The sequence below is a fragment of the Rhinichthys klamathensis genome, unplaced genomic scaffold (genome assembly GCF_029890125.1).
Source record: "Rhinichthys klamathensis goyatoka isolate OS25496 unplaced genomic scaffold, OSU_Roscu_1.1 h1tg000011l_1, whole genome shotgun sequence".
In the NCBI taxonomy this organism is placed as follows: Eukaryota; Metazoa; Chordata; class Actinopteri; order Cypriniformes; family Leuciscidae; genus Rhinichthys; species Rhinichthys klamathensis.
This window is the reverse complement of record NW_026606564.1, coordinates 744,122-758,598: the sequence shown is the minus strand read 5'-3', so window position 1 is coordinate 758,598 and position 14,477 is coordinate 744,122. Positions and strand designations below refer to the sequence as shown.

The following is a 14,477-nucleotide window of genomic DNA, read 5'->3' as shown; positions in this document are numbered from 1 at the left end:
AAGTCTATGGGAACACTCGGGGCGATTCTCAGCCAGAGTGAAATCGCCCAAAAAGAGGCGGTACTCCACAGAACGTGACATGACGCTGATTGGATTATAGTGACACGGACCCGGCTAGCGTAACTCTGTGGTTGAATGAGATTGTGAATGTGATTGAAAAAGTCACTTTGGTGGTGCGTCGCCCAATCGCCCTAATGAAGAAACCGCCCCTGGGTTCCGTCACATCTCATTCCATACTGTCCTCTTCGTATTCTCTCTGAACGTGTCAACCGTCAGGTTTTCTTTCTTTTGGGGTCTTTTCTGACGACAAGACATCCAGTGCGCAAAACAACGCTTTGGTACCAAGCGGCAACATTCTAATCTGAACAATGAAGCCTACCCGGAAGTGCGAAAAACTGCAATACATCGAAAATCCGCTAGAGGGAGGTCCCAAAAGGGAGCAAATATCCATAGACCGCATGTTAAAATGTCCGTTTTCACAGCATAAATTTACATGTTTTCATGTTGGTCCCATGGACTTTTATTGTATTTTTGGATAGGTCCCGAGTGCCTGACAACTGTGAGGGGGGTGAATTTTTTTCTAACTCGGTAGTTTAGATCGTATTTAGATATAAAATGTAACAGTATGACAAATAAGCGCGTGATTGACAGCTGATAACGGGCTGCGCCGAGTGGAATTCCTGAAATTTGACGTCTCGGCCATGATCTGACACAACACATCGTACCACCTCTGTATCCTTTCTGAACATTTGTATTTGAAATATCGTAAGATTTTCCAAGATGGCACCGCCCATACCCCCCATAAACAGCCTCAACCGTTCTTCAGAAAGTCTAAGGGTGACGTCACAGACGCTTTGTCCATATTTTTTACAGTCTATGTTTGGTACCCATTGTTTGTTTACGCTCACAACACAGTCAGTCGATATAGTTCTGCCGCCTTGATGATATCACACGTCGTTAAAGATGCAAGAAATAATTTGTGGCGAAGCAATGTGTAGTCTGACATGTTTTTTTGTCGACGACACTACAAGAATTTAGAAGTCAAAATCGCATAATCTGACACAGTGACTATCATAACAGACAAAAAATATTGTGTAGTCTGAGCCTGGCATTATGAGTTTGGAATGACATGAGGGTGAGTAGGCCTAAATGATGACAATTTTCATTTTTGGACTATGTTACCACATACAGTGAACTTCAAGAGAATTTTGTGGATTGGGCTTTTCTGTTCCATCATGTTAAAGAACTTGACTGTCCTGCATGAAATGCGAAATATAAAATGTAAATGTAGCATACACAACATTGACTTTTTAAAGCCATTTTCTGTAATGCTTACCAGGTATGCTTGAACATTTTGTCCTATTTAGGGTCGCATCTTGTGACATCATGTCCTCTCTTTGGTTCATTTAGATGTCTTTGGTCCATGTTGCGTTCATATTTCAATTAAACCGCACCAGAGTTCGTTTGAAATCGGACAGAGATCGTCTTTTTAGGGGTCTTGGTCCACTTGTTTGGTGCGCACCAGGGTTCAGATGGCAGCATTCACATTTATTAAAATCGACCACACTAACATATTACTTTCTGAATAAAAATGTGCAATTCTGTACACTGCTCCTGAAAATACTAAGCAAAATAGAACATCATGTGCTTTCACATGACCTCCCTTCATTTGTACATGACCTGATCATGTTTAATTTAGCAAGAGTGTCCAGAATAGCATCTGAATGTAAATTCAGGTAAATTACCGGGATATTACTTGGGTCATACTGTAACAACCTTGAATTGATAACACTCATGAATAAAAGTATAAAGCAAGAAACATACAGGGAAGAAATTCTTGTGAAGTAGCTCACTGCACCTTTTTTTAAATGACTGGGTGAAAGTGTTGCAAAAATTCCAAAGTGTCGTTGGAATATCTTGTGACAGCCATCAGTTTCTGGAAGTGTATTTATCTATCAACATGAGGGTGATGGAAAATATACGCTACTCTCCAGTCTCCAGAAGTGAAGTCACATGTGATGTGTGTGTGTGTGAGTGTATTAAGGCCTGACTGAGTGAATGATGAAAGTGTGACGCTTGTTCCTGCACTCTTGTCCCATGATGCCCACCTGACTCTCTCCCATCATCCTCAGATCTCGTGATTTCCAACACACTCATGGAGTCAAGAAAGCTCTCAAAATCATTTAGAAATGCTCTATTCTGCAGTGACGCATAGATTGTTATATGTATATGTATACTAGCATATTACTTTCTGAAAATAAAATGCACAAAACTGTATACTCCATACTATATTTCAAAAACAGAAAGCGAAACAGAACATCATGTGCTGTCACATGACCTCCTTTCGTTTGTACTGTACATGACCTGATCATGTTTAATTTGGCAAGAGTGTCCAGTTATCATCTGTATTTTGCAGTTATAATACAATTTTGAGTAAATCTCTTTTTTGGCAGTCTGATCATATAATGAGCCAAGAAAAATATGTTAAAAATTAAGGCAGATATTGCATTTTCAATGCATTTAATAAATTGATTAGTCACATTGGACATGTTCAGTTAAATAATATATATATACAGTATATACCTTTCATTTATTTTTATTCAATTTCAGTTGCATTTCAAAAATGTCATATTTAAAGGTTTTCACCTCATATTTACATTTTATTTCTGCTTTATTTCAATTGCTGAAAATGATTTTTTTTTTTTTTTACAGGTTTTATTTAACAATAATAAATACTGATATGTAGCCATAAATTCTATCCAGGTCAAGCTCTTTCTTTAGATTAGTGATGCCTTTAGGTTTCTATGGATCAATGAAGTGTCTTCCATAACTCCTGCTTGTATTTTCACTCATGTGACCCTGAGCACTTCTAGAAATCTTTAGATCTGTTGCCATATGAAAAGAAGCCTCCAGGATTATGTGGCCTCTTAACATTGAACTGTCTCCACCATTTGGGCAACCTTTGGAAAATATCTTCTCTTTTAAGTTTTACTTCTCCAAAGTAACGTTTCCTGCTGTTCTCTCAGAGGGACTCGATTGTGGGCATACCGTACAATAGGAGGTTTTGAACTGGAATGCATGTGTGGGCGAACATATAAAAAGGTTTTTACGCAAAGGCACACTCAATGAGCTGTCGCTGCAGTGACTCCCTTCATATTGTTTTCAGTGTGAAGTTTAACAAGGACAGCTTGAAAAAAACCCTCATAAAACACTGTGTCCGCGGAGGGTGGCATGCGGTGTTTGCTAATTAATACCTGAAATGTGCCTTGGTCTCATCAGGGGAGTACACAGAGGGACGAGGGAGTACAACACAAAAACAGCCTGGCTTGCATGTCTGTTAAATAAGAACTTGATGAGATGATGATTTTCTCTTATGGTTTTGGCTCACATAGAAAACACCCAGAGGTTAAAGGGTTAGTTCACCCCAAAATGAAAATTCTGTCAGTAATTCCACCCTCATGTTGTTCCAACCCCGTAAGACTTTCGTTCATCTTCGGAACACAAATTAAGATATTTTTGATTAAGTCTGAGAGCTGGATCACTCCTCCATAGGCTTCTTAAGGGATCGAAACTGACCGGCCCAAAAGTTATTAAAGACATCGTTAAAATAGTCCGAGTGACTACAGTGGCTCAATCAAGCGACGAGAATACTTTTTGTGCGCAAAAAAACAAACAAAAATAACGACTTTATTCAACTATTCATTTCCTTCTCTGTGGGCCTCGAGATTTCACGAGATTTTATTTGTTTGTTTTTTGCGCACAAAAAGTATTCTCGTCGCTTGATACATTTAAAATTGAGCCACTGTAGTCACTCGGACTATTTTAACGATGTCTTTAATAACTTTTGGGCCGGCCAGTTTCGATCCCTTAAGAAGCCTATGGAGGAGTGATCCAGCTCTCAGATTTAATCAAAAATATCTTAATTTGTGTTCCGAAGATGAACGAAAGCCTTACGGGGTTGGAACAACATGAGGGTGAGTAATTACTGACAGAATTTTCATTTTGGGGTGAACTAACCCTTAATAGAGATACACAAATGTTATCCATCCGAGAGGCTTGATTGAGCAGTTTGAATGCAAGGAAGTCAGAGTTTTATTCTCAGCTGTGCCTGTGTCTCTCACAGACTACATGGAAGGGAGGATGAGAGGAAATAGTTTTCTGGTGTTTTGAACTGAATTAAAGGAAATACTTCCTGTATATCAATTTAAAGGGACAGTTCAACCCAAAATGAACCTCCAACCTGCACGATTTTCTTTCTTCCATGAAATACGAAAGGAGATGCTTAACAGAATGATCTGGCTCTGATTTTCATACTATGAGATTTAATAACAGCAAGGACTCTCCAGCTCCAAAAATTACCAAAAAACCCCCACTAATGAAGTATCATAAGAACTGTCCAGAACTACCTTTACACAACAAACTATGTACGAAAAGCGGAAAAGTTTTTCCTTTCCTTTATGAATCACATTTTCTAATATTCCTTTGTGCCAAAACCTGATAAATGTATATAAAACCCATAATAATGATACTTTGTCTGCTGCTTTTAGAATAATTACACTAGATATATGAGGTATCTATGTAGTAGAGCCCGGGGCCGATATTATCGGCCGATTTTAGGCATTTTCCTAACTATCGGTATCGGCATTTATAATGGCCGATAAATGAATATTTTTAAAAATGCGGGTGCGGTGATTCATGTAAGGGTGGCGCTGCCAATAAAGCACCTAAAAGCTGTCACAAGAACTGGCAAAAGTAATGATTATGAATACAACAAATATAGCAAGGAGATATTTTAATTGTTTATTAATAAACAAGTGTTTTCCGTCAGTGTCAGCCAAAGATGAAGTTGACGATGCTGACTCGCGATCTTCAGTGAACGCGCGCCAGAGAGAAATGCACATTTCATACGATTACATGAGTCTGCCTGTCTTTCGTTTTGAATTGTTCTGTTTAAAAGTAGACATTTCAATATAGATATATTTCAATTCTCAGGTCTATAGGCCTACGCTGAGTTTCGGTTCATGAGACGAGCTCCAGTTCACCCGCAGGCGCCTCCGTGTCGAGATTATCTATCGTCTGCTATATTTCTTATAAATTAAATCCAGGCAAATGGTTGATGAAACATTGATTAAAATTAAGATACAATTAATACAAAACGAAATTCACTTTGAAACGAAAGGTTTTGTGCTTTCTGTTTGATGTCTATGTGAAAGTTTCAAAGCATATTTTAGTGCCGCTTTCAGAGCGCTCACGTCCGTAGTGCTGAACTGTCGCGTCTGTAACATGGTTTTTTCCTCATAAATCCGAACACGAAAAATAAAATAAAATAAAATGAATATTTTATGTAGCCTGTGGAGACTGAGAGCCAACCCTTCTTCATCCGGTGGGTAGTAGCCTACCGGGTACTTGTGATTTGCGCTGTGTAATTCACAGAATTGATTTCTCTGCTACAAGCCTCTATCACGTATTGTGTGAGCTTATGACTATTGCAAGCGCGCAGCTGAGAAGTCCTGATTATATTGTCTGCTATATTTAGGCCTACTTCTTATTTATTAAGGCAATTGGTTGATGAAACATTGATTAAATGCGTGGCGCGAGCGATCTCCGACAGTAAACTGATTCTGCTTTGTCTCGGGTAAACAGCTGTTGCGCCGCGAGCAGTAACGGCCGCGTCCGGTGAAGACACAGTGTTAAAGCTCATTCTGCCTATAACGCTACGTTACAACATCAAGCAATATTCCAAAAATGCATATAATTATAACACTTTATATAGGGCCATTTTGCATTAAGAGTAGCCTAGTTTCACGTTTAGTACATTTTCCTTACTAATTATTTAAAATAGTATAAAAGTACTGTACATATGTAATTAAAAACGTTTTCATTATGATATTATTAATTTTACTTTAGTAAAAAGATCTGAGTTCTTCCTCCACTGGTAGAGATTAGAGGAATTAAGAGTAAAAATAGAAGATAATAAGGTTTTGTCAGTGACACTTTTTATATATTTATTGATACAAGTTATGACTAAATTAAAAGACAAAGTCATTAGTGAAGATTATGCAACAGTATTTAGAATATAATATAATATAACATGCAATGCAAACTAGTTTGGTTACAGCTCAGCTGTTTAATTCTCATTCTATCATTCCCCCTGCCTCCATTACATATCTGTGTCACACAAGTGTTTGATCACCACATTTGAGTGATCATTGCAAAACGTGTTTATAAAATATATTTATTCTGTTTATAGCTACTGTGTAAAGTACCCATCAAAAGTTTGTACACACCAATAGGAAAGTGTCCAAACTTTTGACTGGTATACTGTACTATAATACACATAAATAATATTGCTACTGTATTATAATGTACACATAAATAATATCGGCCGATATATCGGTATCGGGCTTTTTTTACTCCCTAATATCGGTATCGGCATCGGCCCCCAAAAATCCATATCGGTCGGGCTCTACTATGTAGTAATAGTCTCCAACACGCTGAGTTTTGTCCTCTGGAGAGGAACTACAGGAGGAACTCTCCCCCAGTTCAGCTGTATTGACATCCTGTTAAACACAAAGATTCTGGTTCGGGATGTCTCTTCCTCTGTCCGCCCTGGTTGCCCACAGTCGTCATATTAGCGGACATCCTCTCTGCTCTGTGTTTAAAGACACATTCTGAGACGACAGACTAACATATGTGAGGAAATCACTAATGTGTCCCAAATGTTGGACAGATTTATGAGGTGAGATTAGAGAGTATGAGATTATATTTGACATATATTGTAAGGCAGTATGGGTTGGACTGCATATGTAGACTCTGGAAGGCTCTGCTCATTCACCTAGAGCTCTTGAATTGAGTATGTTTATCTCTCCATCCCTGTGGACTGCATAGACTGCATTCTTACCACCAGGGGGCAGAAGTTGCAACACTTTAAACAGGCTTCAGCATAAACTCTATCAAGCTAGAGAATGTTGCAAATATTCAAAACATTTGAAAGGAATGCTGGCACTTCATACTTATCTCACTTTATGATCATATACAAAAGATTTGACTATTTATTGTTATTTGCTGTCTTGTAATCGTGTGAAAATGTTAGACTTAGACATCGTAGAACTAAATGTTGGCGGTTTTAGTTTGATATTTAAAGTATGAATTTTTTATTCATGCAATTACTGTGGCTAGTTGCACAAACTTAGCCCCTACTGTCGTAAGAACTAGTCTGACCAATAGCAGTTTTGATGACTAACTTTTCAGACTAGTCTAAGCTGTTAATGCAACCGGCCAATGGTTTAATTTGATTGGTAACAGCTCTACCCTATAGTGTCATATCACGATTAAATGTAGGGAACTGGCATAACAAATTGACACATACATTTAATAGTAGTTGTACTACATTTGAGTAAAAATAGAGGATTGAATTATAGCCTCAAGAATCAAATTGAATTGCGAGGTTCTAAATAATCCCACACCTAATTACATTAACAGTTATGTTTTCTGCATGTAATTTGGCTATTTTGTTTAGGCTGTGTATCAGGGGCCGTAATCACAAAGAATTTTAAGGCTAAAAGTAGCTCCTAACTGGCGAATTTAGGAGCAACTCATAAAAATAATGGGCGTGTCACTCCTAACTTTAGGACTCCTAATTTTTTTCACTAAGAGTAATTCACGAAGCATTTTAGCCCTAAAAGTAGCACCTAAGTCTGGGACAGCTTAAAAGAAGTCGAGAGGACTCCTAGCTCACTAAGACCTATTCACAAAGGATTGTAGCGCACACCACCGCCTCTCGCAGTCGTCCGGGGTCCGCGACACAAGCGGGAATGCTGCATTGATCTGCAAACAAATCCTCTCCCATTCTCACGCTTAGTTTTGCTTGATATCCCAGTGCCGAATTTCCCTTTTATTATGGTTTTTTTTTTCAGCACCAACTGGGCCAGCAGCAGTAACTGATCCTGCGTCCAGTTGGGCTTTCTTTTCCGTTTTGGCGAGTTCATCATCCACCGTCATTCAACTATTACATTACTTCAATAGGAGCAACATTTCCTTGCTTTAAGTAGGCCTAGTCTATTTAGGCTAATAGGATGTCAATTAACCAACCAAGTGTTAATGCAATGCAAGTGTCGTTTTTTCATTATTAGGCAAGTGGCGGTTTTCATTGGGGTATTACCTTGATTTAATTTAATTTAATTCACGACTTTTCTCTCTCTCTCTCTGCCTTTTTAGAATTACACTTCACTGGGGCCTGCACAAACATGTCATTATATATGCATTTCGATGATATTACTATTATTATTTTGTGTAGGACACAAACATATTTAGATGTCGTAATTCCATGATTTGTTGCGTCTGTGTTATGCTCCGCATGATGGCCCTGTCATCTAACAACCAATCACCGTGATCATTGCGATGGAAGCTCGTGCATGAGAATTGACGTCATCTATAGCAACGAAGACTCACTCTTAGTTTAGGAGTTGTCATTTTTCCTTACTAAGAATAGGTCTGAAAGGCGTTGTGAATAACTTTTAAGAGAAAACTCCTAGCTAAAATATTTTAGTGCGATTTAGGAGTACTCCTAGTGGTAAGATAAAATTCTTTGTGAATACGGCCCCAGATGTTTATGTAGAAAGTATAATTACTTTTGATCTATTCATGAGGATCCATTTAAGAACTAGGGTAAATTGTTATCAAATGTGATTTTAAATGACTGTTTCATCTTCTGAAGTAAAAGAAATGGTAATAGTGATGCATTAGCAAGCACCATGAATTATATGTTCAATGAAAATGCTATGTTTTAATGAAATATATTTGTCTCTCTGTCTCTCTCTCTCTGTCTCTCACCAGGAGGCATTTGTGGAGCTCTACAGCAGGCAGAGGGAATCAGTGTTTCGCAGCTCGTGGTCGTCAATAGTAACAGTCTTCGGTCTAGCCGCTCTCGGGGCCGTTGGCTTGACCATAGGAGCCTACCTTGCCCAGAAATGAGGAACCTTCCCCTCCTTCACTCGCTTGCCCTTTCTCCCTTCAGTCAACCCCCTCCTCTGCTTTCCCCAGAAGACATCCATGTCCCAGGACTGCTCCTCTTCAAAGCTTTTCTCCCACTCTCTACAAGTCTTTCTTCTCTGCCTTCAAACACAAAGACAGAAAAGACAGGAAATGAATGCACTGCCGACACATCATGAGAGGATGGCGGAGAAGATGAATAATGAGGTGAAACAGACATTGGCAGATGTGTCATTGGCAGAATTAGTTCAGATCTCAAAGTGAGTTTTGAGTGTAGCACATATTAGTGTATTTATACATAAAAATGATGGGAAAATGGACAAGAAACATCTGGAGGTTTTGAAGATCTTTGGTGATTGAGGTATCTTTTGATGACACCAGCACTCCAAATGTCCTTTAACAGTCAGGTTGATCTTAAGAGACAATCTGCACTAAACTACCATTGTTTATCTTAGTTGTTTTTGTAGGATTAATTGTAGCTTGTCTTTTACCAATTTCAGGCTAACGTTTCTTGTGATATTGCCGCCACCCTTGTATCATAGAGTGTGAGTAAGAACCAGAAGAACTGTGAGGAGGAAAAGAGAGAAATGGCATGAGCGTTAAGACAGTGTCCCTCTAGACACTGGATGTTGATGAAATCTCGTGCTCACTGATTTCAAGAAGGAACAGCTGAAAAATGGATAATGGGATGCCATTTTCTCTTTGTAGCAATAGCAACTTAAAGAGCTTTATTGAGGACTTAAAGGGGTCATCGAATGCCCATATTCCACTAGTTGGTATGATTCTTTAGGGTCTTCATGTAAAGTTTGTAACATACTTTGGTTAAAATTCCTCAATGGTTGTGTAAAAAAACACCCTTTTTACCTCCTCAAAAACAGCTCTGTTCACAGCGACCCGTTTCGGTGCATGTCTCTTTAAATGATAATGAGCAACTGCTCACCCCACCCCTCTCTTCCGTAGGGCGTGTGTCGACACAACATGTAAAGTGCTGCCTTGGCAACCTGCCTTGGTGGACAGTATACAAATGGCTGAGGGCAGAAATATGCTAATACGGGACAGTCCGTCAGTTTTTGTGGGCGGAGCATGAGCAATATGACATCATAATGCTCAGAAAATCCAAACTTTTCATTGTATGGTGGTTGTGTCCACACACTGCAAAGACACATTTATATGCAAACACCATATAAAAGTGAATTTTGCATCCGATGACCTCTTTAAGAAGGGTTTCCTTGAAGTGCTTGGGGTCAGAAAGTAGTTTCCAGACTTTGAGAGAGTAAGCTGCATTATTGACATGTTCGACAGATATGAGCTGGTCAAAACACCTCTAGCTGTACAGTATGTGCATTGATGCTTTATTCTTCTTTAACACTCTAACTACACTGTTGTCCACCAGTGTTCATTCACACACCACAAGAAGCAGTTGGGTGGATCTCAAAACTGTCAAGTCCAGGTCATATCTCACCCCCAAATCAAAATATATATATATTTTTTAAATGTTTGGGGTCAGTGCAAATTTCTTTTTTTTTAAAGAAATTAATACATTTATTCAGCAAGGATGCATTAAATTGATCAAGTGACAGTACAGACATTTATAACATGACAAAAGATTTTTTAGCTGTTCTTTTGAAATTTCTATTCATTAGAAAATACTGACAAAAATACACACAAACACACATATATATATGTATGTACAGGGCCTAAAATGAACTCTCGGCAAGCGCCAAATGAGAGTAAAAATCTGCGTTGGAGAGTATATGAAATGGTGTCAATCGTCAGTTGGCCGAAAACATTTTTATGGATTCTAACAATGCAATGTTGTGCGAACGCGAACAAACGTGAATGATGCTCGGGACAGTCGACAGCTAGTGCTGCATCATCACGAAAGTATAAGCCTTGCCTAGTTAAATATTCAAGCGCAAGAAGATGCGAAAGGGAACTCAATTCGATACTTGCGCGCTGTATGGGAAATTTAAACATCCGAAAAATCCATGTCTCAGACAGTGCGCGAATACTTAATTGAGCGCTCTTTCACATCATCTTGCACTTGAATGGACAAACTCACACCAAATTATGTAAAAAATGCCTGTCTCCTTAAGTATCCTAGTAAACATAGTCGGTTATGGCTTAAGTGAACTTAAACAGTTGAGAAATAAAACGCATGTGAAACAGCATATTGGATCCGTGCATTCGGTCTTAAAGTGACAGCAGCCTAATATTCCTGCTGCTGTCTGCATTTTTTATGTCCATCCAACAACAAAGGACAAGAGTAAAAGTAGAAGTCACTCACTGCTCTTGACTGAATAACTTCTGTAACTTTAATATGTATGTATAATTTATACAGTGAAGACTATGCAGACTATATTTACATGTATAGCCTATTAGTTAGGCTAGTAGTTTTAGCTGTAGTATCCAAATTGGAAAAGATAATTGTGGATTTTCACTAGTTTCTAAAAGTTGGTGTCATAACTGTTTCATGACCAGTAAAAAATATTTATGGTCGGTAAATTTTCTTAAGTCACCGGCCATTAGCAGGTGTGTCAAAAAGTTAGTTTTAGGCCCTGTAAATGTACATTGAACCATATACCAATATATAAAAGCACATTTCCAACGACATTCTTATTACTGTAATGTAATTGTTTCAATAAAGTTCATAATTTGTTATATTGCACACAAACATATATTATTTGGGGTGAAATGTGACTGGGACATGTTTTCATGAAATCCTCCCAGTGGTCCAGACTTTTCATCGCTATTATTATTATTATTATTTAATTTCCAAAGCATCAACTCCAGGGATCAGTTGGGTCCAGTATGGAAATCTGCAGTGGAAATCCATTCTTTGTTCCTTGGATTTGGTGTTTACCGTTATATGTGCAATCACCCTGATGTCTGTTCCCATAAACAGCATGCTTAAACACAATCCTGCTGCATGTTTAAAGGATTTACATGCAGGAAATGAAAAGTTTAAGTGCAAAAACTGTGGACAAGAGCAACTTTATACAGTGTGCGCTATGGAGCCAGCTTTGGTGCTTTTGCATCGGTCGCATTTGGGTTCACGTGGAACCAAAATGAAACTTTGGAACAGCAAAGGGACAAACGTACCAGGAAGGCGACAGTTATTCAATGTTTGCTTGCATTGATGTAGTATCGGAGGTCATGTGCTGCATCATTAACTATGATCTCCTCTACAGACAGTGGCACTGTATGGGGTGCTAATGTGCTTTTGAGAAATAGCAGCCCTCTCCAGTAGATCTTACATCCTGAACCAGTCAATGTTACTTGTTATCTGCCTGTATGGATGTATGTTCATTCTTCAATGTGTTACTGTCTAAAATATACAGTATTTAATCAGTGGTTTATAGATGAATTTGGAAATCAACCATGTCCAGCAAAGCAGATGAACAGGCTACGTGTGTAAGAGTAACTTCTACTGACATGTCTAATGTAGTGGCATGGTCAACAACAACAAAACCTGTCTGAAAGGATCGAAGCTTTATATATAAAACAAGTGAGCTTTCAAAAGGAACAGTTTATCTTCGTGTCATAAATAGATGCTGTTTGTCTCTAGTTTACAGTTGCGATTTTCTCTGACACTAACATTTGTTCAAATGTTTCTAACAGATAGATTTCGTTCTTATTTCACCTTTATTTATTTGTAGGTACCTGAAAACAACCGTCCAACTGTAACTTCGAAAGATCATTTAGAGTTTTTCATTTTTAGGTTTTCGATTCTCTGAGAGATTTGGAGCATACGTTTGATCCTAATTTGCTGAATTAATGCTGCTTAATGTAAAGATGATAAAGTCTATAAATTATAATGTAATTTCCTGTTCTGTGTGGCGATGTCATGAATAATACTTAATTTCATGTAGTCACTGTTTCTGTAGTGGTATGGAAACTCATATTGAAGCTTTATTTTCCCTCTTACATCCTACCTGGAGAGGCCATTCAAATGTATTCTGCTATTGTATTTTTATGAGTGAGAAGTCAATTTTAACATGTCAACATAACATCTTTGGAGAAAATTCATGAAACTTGGGTTGGAAATGTTACTAGAGAAGCAAATGTAAGATATTAAAAAGATTTTTTGTGCTTAACCATATTCAGGATATATTCTCTAAAAACAAGTCTTAAGATCTTACACAGTTTTGCTTCTCAAGTAAATGTATCTTGTTTTATGGATTTGGCAATATTTTACTGGGAAACACAACAACATAATGATTAATAAAATGATTTTTCAATCTTTTGCTACAAGTATGCTAATAGGTTTCAAACGTCTCATTTCAGATCATGGTTAAATGTTGTTCATTAATTAAATCTGTTCATGTCTCACAAATTAAATTCTGCTTTGTTTATCTTCACTAAAGTTGATTCTACTAAAACCGTCATGTTAAAATTGAGCTTTTGCTTGAGAAAATACTACATGTCTTTGGAACATGCCTTTTAGTTTGATGTTTGGAAAGCTATGTAAATTATATAAATAAATATATATAATATGTATAGTGTAAACTCACTTTTCTTTGCACTATTATATTTGAGTGCATATGAAGAAATTTATATTAGTCTATTAACGAATGCATCATTCACTTGACCAAGGGTTCTCAAGTCTGGGCCTCGAGGTCCACTTTCCTGAGAGTTTTGCTCCAACCCTAATCAAACACACACACACGAAGAAGCCAATCAATGTCTTCAGGATTACTAGACAGGAATTTGATCCAGGGTGGAGATAAAAATCTGCAGGAAAGTGGACCTCGATGATCAGACTTGAGAACCCCTGTACTAGACTGTACTGAACTTTAGGTGACATCTTTCATGAGCTCTCTCTGAGCAACACATATACTTATAAACATTCAAAAATAAAGGTGAAAAAGGTCACAATGTACAGTAGACACAAACTATATGTCTGTTTCTGAATGATCCTGTGTTGTGTTGTTAACTTACACCTGGAGCAATTTCACTTTGAAGAAAAGCTGCTATACTTTATGTGATAGCGATGCACAGGACACACAAGTGACCATGCTGTTGTGTATGATCATGTGTCATTGCTTGAATAAGCTACTAGAGTCCTTCTGTTCCTGCCAAACAAATTAAGATTCAATAAAACAAATTTAAGACGCCATTGCCTCCGTGAAATGACTGATTTATGGTGATATTTCTGTGAGGTGATTCAAACAAACATCAGAAGGCAGTGTGTTGCAGTCGGTTATTTACACGCAGATACACTACAGTAGGTACGATGGCCACGAGCACTGGGGGTGTTATTTATTCACCGTGTCCCCTAAACTTCAAAGACACATCTCCAATCCATCATCCCACTAAATGCCATGCGTATAAAAATGACTCCCGCAGGCCAGCTTTCACTTCGCACTCAATCTCTCTCCTAACAACGCTCTTTCTTTTTCTTTAGCTCATGGCGTTCTTCAAAAAGACACCACTGAATCTGTGAAAAGCATGAACGTATTGTGACTGAGAGCGCGACAGAGAGA

The 14,477-nt window shown here is 38.0% G+C and overlaps 1 protein-coding gene across 1 annotated transcript in view; it reads left to right on the top strand.

Moving 5' to 3' along the window:
- Window positions 1-10,000, top strand: part of bcl2b (BCL2 apoptosis regulator b) — a 47,547-nt gene extending 37,547 nt beyond the window's left edge. Inside the window, exon 2 of the mRNA XM_056263123.1 lies at window positions 8,836-10,000. Within this exon, the coding sequence (XP_056119098.1) occupies window positions 8,836-8,973 (138 nt within the window). The 3' untranslated portion in view covers window positions 8,974-10,000. The remainder of the gene's footprint in view (window positions 1-8,835) is intronic.
- The last annotated feature ends 4,477 nt before the right edge of the window (window positions 10,001-14,477 follow it).